This window comes from Arvicola amphibius, chromosome 10, assembly GCF_903992535.2.
Source record: "Arvicola amphibius chromosome 10, mArvAmp1.2, whole genome shotgun sequence".
In the NCBI taxonomy this organism is placed as follows: domain Eukaryota; kingdom Metazoa; phylum Chordata; class Mammalia; order Rodentia; family Cricetidae; genus Arvicola; species Arvicola amphibius.
In genome coordinates, this window is record NC_052056.1 from 58,560,293 (window position 1) to 58,573,664 (window position 13,372).

Sequence of the window (13,372 nt, forward strand, 5' to 3'; positions counted from 1 at the left end):
TGCTATCATTAGTATAAGATGATTTGATAAGCAGAGGACCATTTAAAAAGCAAGCCTCCCAACTATTTAATATACATATAAATAGAGCAAACATTTACTTGTTTTAACTTAGATTTTGGGGGAAAAAACCCTAATGTCTCAAAACTGATTTTGTAGATGTTATTATTAAGAATACAGGCAGCCAGTTGAGAGACTGACATTTGACAAATAAGAAATAGTACAGGGGAGACCCAGATAAGGTAAGCGTCCTGAAAGTGACACTGGAGTGCTAGTGCTTGAGACTCGGATTAACTCAAACAGAAGACGAGACCCCAGTACAAAGCATCGTTGTCTTTAAAGAGGTAGTGAGGGCATTGTTACAGTGTATGTGTGAAAACTATTCTGTTTGAATTCTACTGTTTTGGAAATATCTTCCTGACACTTTGAGCCTCAGGTCATTGCCTGACAGCCTTCTGAAGGAGGGGTCTGCTTAAGAGGCTGATAGTGTCCTTCGTTGATGTTTGGGGACTTCTCTTAGACTTTTGCAGCTCTCCGTAGATTCTAATTTCGACCCTTTCCTCTACAATTGCTGCTGGAAGGAAATGCCCAGTACTCCTTGGACTTCCTGTGAGGTTTCTGTTATCTCTTCATTGTTGTTTCTCGAGACAAGGTTTCTGTGTAACAGCCCTAGTTGTCCTAGAACTAGCTCCTTAGACCAGGCTGACCTTGAACTCACAGAGATCTGTCTGCCTTGTCTGGCAAGTGCTGGGGTTATCCTTTCCAAATCTTCCCTCTTGCTTTTCTTAGTCTTATTACTCTTCCTTGATTTTCTTTGCCCACACTGCCTACTCATAAGTTCACATTAGCCCTTGCTCGGCCTCCATACAGGCATATTTCTGTTTTTGATTTTTTTGTAATATACTCCCATAAGAATCCAAAGTAAAACTTTTTTTTTTAAAAGGGCGGTATGATTTTTAAGTTGAAAGAGACCGTTTATCCTAAGGTGATTAGAGTCTGTCTATAAATCAGTTAAAGCTTCGTTGTTCATTGGATACTTATCCTAGGTGTTTCTTGGTGGTGGTGGTATTGATCTTTTTTTCTCTTTAATCCATTTGGATGATAAATAAAATCACTCTGGGCAGGGGGAGAGGGGTTAACTTTTTCTCCATAGGAAACAATTTTTATCTACTGATAAATAAAAACAGCCCTCCAACAACCTTGACAGCTGTGTTCTACATCTGTTTACTAGAAATCCATTTATTTGGTTTATTAGGAATCTCTGAATATATGTTTGTCTGAAAAAGGTTTTTTTTTTCTTTTTTCTTTTTTCTTTTTTTGGTTTTTCGAGACAGGGTTTCTCTGCAGCTTTTTTGGAGCCTGTCCTGGAACTAGCTCTTGTAGACCAGGCTGGCCTCGAACTCACAGAGATCCGCCTGCCTCTGCCTCCCGAGTGCTGGGATTAAAGGCGTGCGCCACCACCGCCCGGCTTGAAAAAGGTTTTTAAGACAGGACTGTTGACCAAGGTTTATGTCCCACCCAGTTCCTCAGTCATTCAGTCCCAAAGAAAACACACAGAGGTCTACATTAATTATAAACCTGGTTGGTCTAGTAGCTCAGGTTTCTTATTAACTCTTATAACTTACATTAGCCCATAATTCTTATCTGTGTTAGCCACGTGGCTTGGTACCTTTCTTCGGCAAGGTAGTCACATCTTGCTTGCTCTGTGTCTGGCTTTCTCTGTGTCTGGGTGATGACTGCAGACTGAAACTTTCCTCTTCCCATAATTCCTATTGCCATGCCTCTACATCCTGCCTGGTCGCCATCACACCGCCTATACTTCCTGCCTGACTACTGGCCAATTAGCATTTTATTAAAAATAATACAAGTGACAGGGTACAGACCATTGTCCCACAGACCTTGTGATATAACCCAATCTGCCTTCCAACTTACTATCCTTCTTTTTCTGCCTTCCTAAGTGTTAAGATTGTAATTATGTGTCACTTGGTAAAATAAGTTTTTATCCTGCTTTAAATTTTTTTAGCTCATCACATCAGGATTTAACACATTGTTAAACTTTTATTTTTAGAAAGCTTTATATTGTATTCTGTCATATGGGTATACTGTAATTTATTTACTTAATTGTCATTCTATATTGGATTTTTAGATTATTTTAAATTATTTGATTGTAAGGGTATCCATTTACATTTTTATCTGACTATAGATTATTTTCCTTGGGGTAAGGTTAAATTTTCTACTGAGCATAGTGGTGCACACCTTTAAACTTAGTATCCAGGAGACTGAATCAGGAGACCTATTGTGGGTTTGATTCAGCCTGGGCTACATAGTGAGTTCCAGGTCAGCCAGGGCTATGTAGCGAAACAATCTAAATCAATCACCTATAATTACTATTAATACTTTTATTTTTAACAAATTTTATTTTTGAATTATTCTGTGAGAATTTCATGCACTATATTTTGACCATATTCTTTCCCTGCCCCCTCCATTTTCCTAGGTTCTCCTCCACTTCCTTACCCTCCCAACTTCATGTTTTCTGTCTCTTCCTTTTGTCTCTCTTTTCAAGATAGGTTTCTCTGTGGATCCCTGACTGTCCTAGAACTTGATCTGTAGTTCAGGCTGGCCTTACATTTCAGAGATCTGCCTGCCTCTGCCTCATGAGTGTTGGGATTAATGGTGTGCGCCATCACACTGAGTTTCTCAAAAGACAAAAGGCCCACTAAAACTAAAACTACATTAAAAAAAACCAAGGAGTCCCACTTTTGTTCTTGAGCATGGGGCTTGCCTGGAGTGTGGTTGATACTACGCTCAGTGTCACCCCCATTTGAAGAGAACTAGATTAATCTTCTACCAGCAACTATTGATTGATGTTAGCTTCTTGGCTGGATTTTGTCTGGCTTGAGTTTGTGCACTTCTTGTGTATGCTATCACAGTGTTTTTGAGCTCCATATGCACATCTCCCCTGTTGCATCTGGAAAATGTTATTTCCTTGAAGTCATCCTCCACCTGTCCTCTCCTACATAGATCCCTGAGCTTTGAGGGGACAGGTAACAATGTGGGAAGTCCTTCTGTATATGTGTTGCCTTTATTAGTTAATGAATAAAGAAGCCCCTTGGGCCTATGGCAGGGCAGAATAGAGCAAGGTGGGAATTCCAAGCAGAGATAGAGGAGAAAAGAAGGTGGAGTTGGAAAGACACCATGTAACTATCGAAGGAGACAGACACGGGAGAACCTTACTGGTAAACCATGAGCCTCATGGTGATACATAAATTAATAGAAATGGGTTAATTTAAGATATAAAAGTTAGCTAGAAATAATGCCTAGGCTATTGGCCAAACAGTGTTGTAATTAATATTGTTTCTGTGTAATTATTTCGGGTCTGGGTGACCAGGAATGAACAAGCAGTCTCCAACTATAACAAATGGCGCCCATTAGGGCTGAGTGCACCAAAGCTTCTCATTTTCTACACATTGTCCAGTTGTGGGGCTGTGTTAATTGCCATCTACTCTAAGAAGCAGCTTCTCTGATGGGGATTAAATGGTGCACTCTATGGGTATAGAGGTTGTTTTACTTCAGTATCCATTTAACAGAATAATAATAGTAGGTTTTCCCATAGGCCCCATGACCTATCTGTCTCAGGTTCTTGTCTTCATTAACACTGTCAGGTATGGGTTCCATTTCATGGAGTGGACCTTAAATTCAATTAAAAAAAGATTGATTACTTCCATAATATTCTGCCATTATTGCCCCTCTGGTCATAACCTGTAGGCAGATCATTATTAGAGTTTGCAAGATTCATAGCTAGGTGAAATTTACTATTACCTTTCTCCAGTAGTCTGTATAGCACTTTCTAGCACTATGAACATTGACTAGTACGGGTGAATCATGTGTGTGTCATAGTGTATGTGTGGAGGTCAAAGGATAACCTAAGGCAATGGTTCACAACCAGTGGGGATCAAAGAACCCTTTCACAGAGGTTGCCTAAGACCGTCAGAAAACACAGATATTACATTACAATTCATAACAGTACCAAAATTACCATTATGAAGTAGCAATGAAAATAATTTATGGTTGGGGTCACCATATGAGGAACTGTAATAAAGGGTCACAGCATTAGGAAGGTTGGGAACCACTGACTTAAGGTATTGGTTCTTGCATTCCCACCTTGAGACAGTCTCTTGTTCACTGCTGTATATACTAGGCTAGCTGGCCTCAGAGCTTCTGGGAACTCTTCTGGCTTCACCTCCCATTTACCTGTAGCAGCCCTCAGGGTCTATAGGTATTTACTCTTATAACCATGTCTTGATTTTTCATGCTTTCTGGAAGCCAAACTCATGTCATCAGATGGCTTGTCCTACAAGTATTACCCACTCAGCAATCTCCCCAGCATGAAAACATTATTTTCAAAAGCTTGTTTGGGGCCTGGCGAGATGGCTCAGTGGTTAAGAGTGCTTGTTGTTCTTACAGAAGATCCCAGTACCCATGTAGCTGCTCACAACTCCAGTTCCAACATATCCAGTGCCCTCTCTGTTTTCCAAGGGCACCAGACATGCACATAGTGCACATAACACATGTGTAGGCAAATACTCATATACATAATATATATATTTTTAAAAAGCTTGTTAAAGTTAAAGGTTGTTGAAATATATTGTATCATTATTTTTATTAATACTCTCATTACTACTAATTTAGGAAGTTTTGTAAGTACTATTATGACTAATTTAGAAAGTTTTATAAGTGCTTTGCTGGCCTTGATTTTTATTTTTCATTTTGTTTTAGGTCTTCTGTGGATTGAAATGTCTATGATTTTATCTGCCTCTGTCATTCGTGTCAGAGATGGACTGCCGCTGTCTGCATCTACTGATTATGAGCAGGGCACAGGAGTGCAGGAATGCAGAAAGTACTTTAAGATGCTCTCCAGGAAACTTGCACAACTTCCTGATAGATGTACACTGAAAACTGGACATTATAACATCAAGTAAGAATGTTATGGAAGTTTTTGTCATTAGTCACTTGCCTAGAGGTTGTTACTTTAATGAAATTTAAGTGGTTGCAATAGAAATACATGTTTTATTAACTCAGGAGAACTTGCAAGTCAACAGTCATATTCTAAATTTACACTAAGTAAAAGTCCTGATTTTTTGCAGATTCTCTGGATTTGATTCTGGCTTTAGAAAACTTTATATTATTTTTGCATATGATGCTTCTTATAAATTGCCTACTAAGTATTAGAGTTCTTACGTGCTCAAGATTGTAGCAGGCAAATTGTACGGGAAAATAAGTAAAGTTTTATCCTCTTGGAAGGGCAGATTATCCATCTGTCTCTCCTTTAAGGCTGGGTGATAGGACAGAGTGTGACTGTGGTGATTGAGTCCTCCAGGAAGAATGAGATTTGACCAGAATTACAAAACGAAAAGGAAGGCAGTTCCATGAAGGGTTCTCTGCATAAGGAGTAAGGCTGGAGCAACAGCCAGTGGAGAAGCCCTAGAATACATCTTAAAAGACAGAAGTAAAGCCAGTGGTGCTGAAGCATTGTGGGGAATTGGTCAAGTAGCAGAACTTGGGGTCAGAAAGATAGGGTTGGGACAGGTCTTTTAGGGTCCTCTAGGCCATGATGAGTCTGTTACTTTATTAATCCTAATGCATTAGGAAACTATTGGGGAATTTTATGCCGGAGAATTGTATGATCTGGTTTTAGCTCTGAATAGGTTGTACTAGCCACTTTCAAGAGTGTAAGGGAGACTGTGTAGAAATAGAGTGATAGGTAGGAGAGACTGTTAGAAATGATGACTACAACTTGAGTGGGGTGATAATAAAGAGGAGTAGTTGGATTTGGGCTACATTTTGGGCCTAACACCCATACATGGTCCTTATAGATTTTAAGAATGTGAAGGAAAAAGAAAAGAATCATATGTAGATTTTTGGCCTTAGAAACTGCATGTATAATGAGGCTAAAATTAGAAGACTAGAGAGGTTAATTGCATTTCATTGGTAAAAGTTCTGTTTGGACATGTTAAATCTGAGATTCCCATTAGCCATTCAAGGGGCACAGTTGGCTGAATGTGTGAGCCTGAAGCTTGTCCTGAAAGAGGAAAAATGTGGGAGATTTAGATTTGGAAGTCAGTTTATGATTTGTAATTATGTGAAAACAAATGAGATCGCTTTGAACAGCATCCATATGAAACAATTAGAGATCTGTTAACTTGGGGGTCTGTGATGCTAATTTGAACATAGAAGGAAGCCAGATAATGACATGGTCCATGTAGGCTATATGAGCAAAGTGTTTTATTATTATTAAGATAAGACTCTATGTTTTGAAGAATTAAAATTCACCTAAAGCAGGACATCCAAGTGTAGGGAAGGAGGCAGAAGCAGCAGTTGTGCTGCTGCATGGCATGCAGGTGTGCTAAGTGTCTGATGTGGTGCTAGGGGATGAAGATTTGCAGGTAGCTATGAGACAGGTGTGATACCTAGTGTGGGACCAGATCCTGGATTGCTCTGAAAGTTCAAATTGAGGGAACTTGTTTTTATACAGTAGGTTGTAGGTTAGTGCTACAGGTTTGAAGGAAGAAAGTCAGTTGGTTAAAAAACAAGCAAACAAAGGTGTGAAGTGACTCATGTCTTCACTCTCTGCACTCAGGAAGGCTAGCAGATCTGTAAGTTCCAGGCCAGCCAGGACTACATAGTGAGGCTCTGTCTCAAAAAACAAAACCAACCAACAAACAGAAACCAGCAAAACAAAAACCTAAGACCATAGAACATGGAGTAAAACAGAAAGTTTAAAAGAAATTAGGCTCAGAGGTCAACTTGGTACTACAGTGTGAAGTAGGAAAATAAATGTACAAATGAGAAAGAAAATGTCAAACGGGAATAATGGTCAAGCCTGCTGAGGTGGAATATTGGAGATGAAGCTGTAGAACCCAACAGTCCTTGGAGAAGGATTGTTTAGAATGTGAACAGAGGAGATGAAGTCCCATGTAAGTTGGGTTTTTTTGGAGGCAGGGTCTCACAGTGTAGTCCTGGTTAGCCTTGAACTCACTCTGTAGACCAGCCTGGCCTGAAACTCAGAGATCTGCCTGTTTCTGCCTTCCCAGTGCTGGGATTAAAGGTGCGAGCCACCATACCTGGCTTTTATGAGATCTTTCCAATTGAGACAATCTAGTGGAAGGGGTGATAGGGATTTTAGAATCATGTGCATAGATCCAGTTCAAAGTTTGAGGGCAGAAATGTCCCCTAAATTTAGAGAGGGCTGGAATAGAACTTTAGAGAGTGTCCACAATTACTTGAATCACTTAAGAACTGTAAAATAGTCGGATGTTACATTTAATTGGAGTTTTGAGGATTTACCTATAAAATAACATATTGATGCTAGTGGTTAAATTGTATCTAAAATGATGCTTTAGCCTGCTTCTACATAGATGAAGACAAGGATTTGAAACATGAAGCATTTAAGTAGCAGGCCTTTATAGTGCCCACTGTCATTATCAGTTCCATTTGTTGTCTGGCAGTGGGATAAACATGTCAAAGTTATTGGAGATTGGCTTGAAGTATATGTTAACACTGGAAACTACCTAGTATTAAAAAATAAATCTTTTTGTTTTGGTTTTGCTCTATTTTCTTAAAAGCAATTTAAATGCACTAATTTTTTTTACTATGTCCCAATTCTATTTAATTATGAATTTTAGATTTTCTATCAGTTATTTTAACCCTATCTTATTCTACCACAAAGGATTTGGAACAATTTTCATATACATTAATTCAGGAGGCTAGATGAAGAATCAGACGCAAGGAGTAGATTTAGGAGAATAAAAAACAGAGGTAACCCTTTCTGGAGATACAAACACATGGCCTGTACATTTGTTAGAACAGACCTGCAAGTGCTGTTCTGAATTCCTTGTGTCCAAGGCAAGGTGGGAGAGCCAGTCAGTAGACAGTCATGGATTCAGTTTCCTGTTCCTGAGACCTGATGCCCATAAAAGGGGCAGCATTTGGCTAGCATTTCTCAAGTAGATATGGTAGTGAGCCTTTTGTGACTTTTTTCTTATATTCCTTGGTATAAGGACATGACATGATATGAAATTTATTTTTTAGATTGGTTCATTGATTTGGTTGCATTTGGCTTTAAAATGTTCTTTTATATTTACTTAGTGAATGGGTGTGTGTGCTCATAGATGGTGTGTTCACTGTTGCACAGCATGGCATATACCACATATAAAGGTCAGAGTACTGTTGGGAGTTGGCTCTCTCCTTCTACCACGTGTCTTTCAGGGATCCAATTCAGGTCAGCAGGCTTGGAGCCAAGTGTCTTCACCCGCTACCCATCTTGCTTTTTGATTGCACATGATTTTTTTTTCCAGTCTCTCTCTCTCTCTCTCTCTCTCTCTCTCTCTCTCTCTCTCTCTCTCTCTCTCTCTCTCTCTCTCTCTCTCTCTCTCTCTCTCTCTCTGTGTGTGTGTGTGTGTGTGTATCTGTAGCTTTGGAGCCTGTCCTGAAACTTGCTCTTGTAGACCAGACTGGCCTCAAACTCACAGAGATCCGCCTGCCTCTGCCTCCCTAGTGCTGGGATTAAAGGCGTGCACCACCACTGCCCAACTTCAGACAGTATCTTACTGCGTGCCTTAGCTGACTTTAAATTTGTGATGATCCTCCTGTTTCTGCCTCTTGAGTGCTAGAATTACAGGCTCAAACATTGTGCCTGGCAAAACAAAAATGACAGAGGTTAGGAATGAGATAAGTCAATAAGGGTCCAATCTGGCCTGATCCAAGAACACGGTTCAGATATATTTAAATGCATAAATTGCATAACTTTTATAACCAGGCATAAAAAACATCTCTGCATGTTGTTTTTGTAGTCAAGCTTTTAAAAGGAGCTGGAGAACAGAACTTTCAACTGTGGTTGCAGAGTATCATGTATTTTTCTCATTAATAAGAAATTCTGTTGGTTGACTTCTAGACTGCTAGGGGTATTCACATTATGTAGCAGTGAATTCAGTCTGATATAAATTGGCAGTTTATTTGTATTACTTAAGATTTTTTATGACCTTTTTTCTCCCTGCTGTGAGTTAGATGAAACTCAAGGGCTTTGCAGTAGTAACGTGGCACACAGCCTGAAGCTGCCACCAGGCTACCCCTTTTTGTCCTGGCCACGCTAAATACGAAGAATCTCTTTCTGTCAAAGCCTAGCTTATAGCCTGCTTGTTTTGAGTACCTCCTTTCCTATTACTAGTATTTCATCTTCCTGATGATCTCGCTGTCTTCATAAGTTGCATGTAGAACTTGTTCAACTGCTCTTCTTCACCATTTAAATATTAAATTCTCTAATTTGCTCTCTGTAACTGGATTGTAACTCCTTCAGGTAATTGACCTACCACAGCCTAACCTTTTTAAATATTTATTTTTAATTGAATGTCTATGTGTGTGTGTGGGGGTGCTGCATACATGTGGATTTGTGCACATGTGAATGCAGGTACCCTTGGAGTCCTGAAGAGGGGGCCGGATCCTGGGGGGCTGGAGTTTGAGGCTGTAATGAACCACCTGAGGTGGGTGCTTGGAACAGAACCCAGACCCTCTGCAAGTAGTACATGCTCCTAACCATAGATCCACCTCTCCAACCCATCTGAACCTATTTTAATTCTTCATCTTTTAGTATAATGCTTTTCATATCTGTATAGAAACTGAGTGTCAGAGTAACTAAGTTGTACATGTAGGCTAAGCCACTTAGTCCCTCACAATGATGTCTAGTTGACCTGGCAGAGAAAGACTAGAGTTTGGAGGGGGAAATATGAGAATAGTAAGGTTTAAAATTAAGAGAGCTCTTTTAATTTTCTTCCTCTCTGTATGGGGGAAACAATGGGTTTTCCGCTACTGCAGAGGCCTGAAGGCCATTTTGCTCGTAAAGCACATTCCTCGGAGTATGGCTCACATTAGTGCAGTATCTTGCACATGTCATAGCTAAAGTGAGAGGGGCCCTCGTTTGCTTTCTGTTGCGTGATAAACAGCATGATCAGAAACAACTTGAGGAAGGAAGGGTTTATTTGCCTCACATTTTCTGACACAGTCCATTATTGGGGAAGCCAGGGCAGGAACTCCAGTAGGGGCAGAGTCAAGGACCAGAAGGAGCCCTGCTTACTGGCTTCTCCCAGGATCATGGTCAGCTGTCCTTTTTCATAGGGCCAGGGTCCTCTGCTTAGGGGTGGCCAGTCTGAAGAAGGCAGTTCCCCAGTTGAGGTTCCCTCTTCTCTGGTGTGTCAACTTGACAGTGACACTAGCTATGACAGATATTTTAGGAATTCACAGTGTTCCCAACCGTGGAAATAAGTCTGTTTTCTCCAAAAGGGTTGTTTATCTTTGAAGAAACCTTACTGGTTGATCTTGTTGATTGAGCAGAGCAGAAAAGAGTGTGAGAGTAGCCATTTGTATAATTTTGCATTCTACAGTGATAGTATAGTAATTTTTAAGGAATTATTGTTTCATAAATTAAATGATGTACTTCCCTCATGCTGTAATAAATATCTAATGAATAAACTTACTTTATTACATTAAAAATGGCTACAATGGCTACAGCAATCATTATGAAAATTAAATTGTGTCCTGTGAGGCCTTAACACTTTGTGGTTGACTTTGGAGTTAAAAATTCAGATTGTGTCTGTGAGATCTCTTTTAATTTTGAGACATTGATTTTATGAAAAGGCATATACTCTTGGGGGTCGGTTTTCCCACTGTGAATTTTAATGGAACAGTGTAATTCATTGGTTCTTTCACTGGCATTCATCTGAAGTCAGCCAGGCTGCAAGCCTTCTAGGCTCTCTTCTTGCCTGGAGATGCTGTCATTTTGTATTTGTCCCTAAACTACTTTCAACTAAAAATGCTATTCTAGGCTTCCTGTCTGTTAGTTTCAGTCAGTAGCAGGACTTTCCTTTCACTCTTCTGTGCTATTTTCTGATGACAGGAGTTGTAGCCGGAACAGTAGCCTAGTTATTCACCACCTGCAATAGGCAGGCACTTTACTTAACATTACCACAGAACTTTGCAGTAGCTCTGTGCGCGCTTGGTTAGAGGAGTGCTTCTCCACTGTGGGCGCAGTCTCACAACTCACATCAGTTTAGACATACTATGATGTTGAATAAACTCGTGATCTGGCCTAGGAAGCAAATTATTATGGTTTCCATGGGAAAATAATATTCAGAACTCTGGCAGTGTGATCACTTTGGGCTCCTTAAAATCCTCAGACTTCTTTATCTTTCTAAGTTGACATTGCTTGGTATACTTATTTTAAATTTTTGTGAAAGGTTCTATTTCAAAAGTACTATTTTTTATAATACTTAGCAACTTTAACAGAGAGTATGTGCTACTGGACAGTTTTTCTGTACCCAGGAAAGCTTTAAATAACTGGGGAACGTGGCTATGAAGGATAAGCAGGATTTCTATGTATGATGGCATAATTGAATTAAAATAATGCAAGAATAAAAATAATATATGTAATATAAATTAATCATGTCATTTAAAAATAATTTGCTATATATTATCATTTAGCATGCTATGCTATGTGTGTGTTGGTGTATGTGTGTTAAATCATTATTTTAAGTAAATCTTTGGTAGTTGTATTGCAAATTCTTGACAGTGAAGGATCTTGTTTTTGACATTAAACATCTTATAGTAACATTTTATACTACAGGTGTTCTGTGATCTGCTGAGAGGAACATCATTGCTTTTACTGTGTATTCATTTAGTGCAGCAAACCAGAATTGTTTTAATAAGTCAGTATTTAATTGGTTATATGTAAAGCTTCTTTGACACATTGTATGTTAAATTAGATTTCAGGAAAAGTTTTATGTCCAAAGCCACTCATTCATTTTGTTCAACTTTAGGAGCTACTTATGGTGGTATACACTAGAATTAGCTTTTTAACAGGGTGATTAGACGGGGTAGAACCCTTATCTAGAAGTTGGACATCTTTCAGTGACACTCAGGATACACTTGAGTGATCCTCAAAGAACTAAGTTCTTAGTGGCTATACCAGTGGGGAGACCAAAGATGTATTGGAATTTGGATAAGTTTCTTGGCCAGAAGAAATGCAATGGTTAGAAATGCCAACTCCATTTGGAATTCTAGTCCAGAAACAGAAAGGAATTACAACTTTTTTTGTTTGTTTTTCAAGACAGAGTTTCACTGTGTCGCTTTGGAGCCTGTCCTGGAGACCAGGTTGGCCTCGAACTCACAGAGATCTGCCTGCCTGTTTCTGCCTTCTGAGTGCTGGTATTAAAGGTGTGTGCCACCACTGCCCAGCCAGGAGTTATAACTTTTAAAAAAGAAAAATGAAGGGAGATGGAGAGATGGCTTAGCAGGTGGCTCACCACCATCCATAACTCCAGTTCCAGGGGATCCGATGCCTTCTTCTGACCTCTGTGGGCACCAGATACACACATGATGCATATACATATGTGCAGGTAAAACACTCACACATGACAAATAAAATCTTTAAAAAAATTAGCAGGAGGCTGGAGAGATGGCTCAGAGGTTAAGAGCACTGGCTGTTCTTCCAGAGGTCCTGAGTTCAATTCCCAGCAACTACATGAAGGCTCACACCCATCTGTAATTAGATCTGATGCCTTCTTCTGCTGTGCAGGTGTACATGTATACACTGTATACATAATAAATAAATCTTTTTCAAAAATTGGCAAGGCATGGTCGCATATGTTTATCCCAGTATCAGGAGGCTAAGGCCAGAAGGTCTTGAGTACGTGACTATCTTGGGTTACAAAAGAATTTCAAACTTTTGTCTCAAAAAACAAAGAGAGAGGTGGGCATGGTAGCTGTGGTGGGAAGAGTCAATGGCAGGTGGATCTCTGTGAGTTGAGGCCAGCTTGTTTGGTCTACATAGTGAGTTCCAGACAGCAATGGCTAAGGGGTAGGGGTGGGGGTGGGGTAGACATTGAGTAAAATAGGAAAGAAAGTGGTAATTAAAAAATTACACTCATTAGGGGCTGGAGAGATAGCACTTGCTACACTTTCATGAGGACCAGAGTTTGGATCCCTGCACCTACATTATAAGCCAGACATCCCCCAAATACCCATAATTCCAAATCTGAGGGAAATGAGTCCCTTTTCTGGCCTCTTTCTGTATAGGCATGCACACCTGAACATGTGTACATAGGCTCATAGAGACACATACATACACAAATAAATCTTTAAAAAATTACATTGAGTATTTTGAGGGTCTAGCTGAAGCTCTAGGTTTGATCCTCAGCACCACATAAACCGGGTACTCAGAGAAGTAGAGGCAGGAAGATCAAAAGTTCTCAGCTACATAAGAGTTTAAGGATATCCTGGAAATAGGACAACCTGTCTAAAAACAACAAAACAAAAAACCCATTGTGAT

At 39.7% G+C, this 13,372-nt stretch overlaps 1 protein-coding gene across 5 annotated transcripts in view; it reads left to right on the forward strand.

The window, feature by feature from the left end:
* The window catches only part of Sec22a (SEC22 homolog A, vesicle trafficking protein), a 74,195-nt gene that overhangs the window by 2,667 nt on the left and 58,156 nt on the right, over positions 1-13,372 (forward strand). For all 5 annotated transcript variants that reach the window (XR_006020892.1, XR_005287093.2, XM_038344335.2 and 2 more), the window contains exon 2: positions 4,774-4,972. Coding sequence is in view for 3 of the 5 variants with exons in the window: in XM_038344335.2 (XP_038200263.1) it covers positions 4,791-4,972 (182 nt within the window). In the remaining 2 variants the exon portion in view is untranslated. The remainder of the gene's footprint in view (positions 1-4,773; positions 4,973-13,372) is intronic.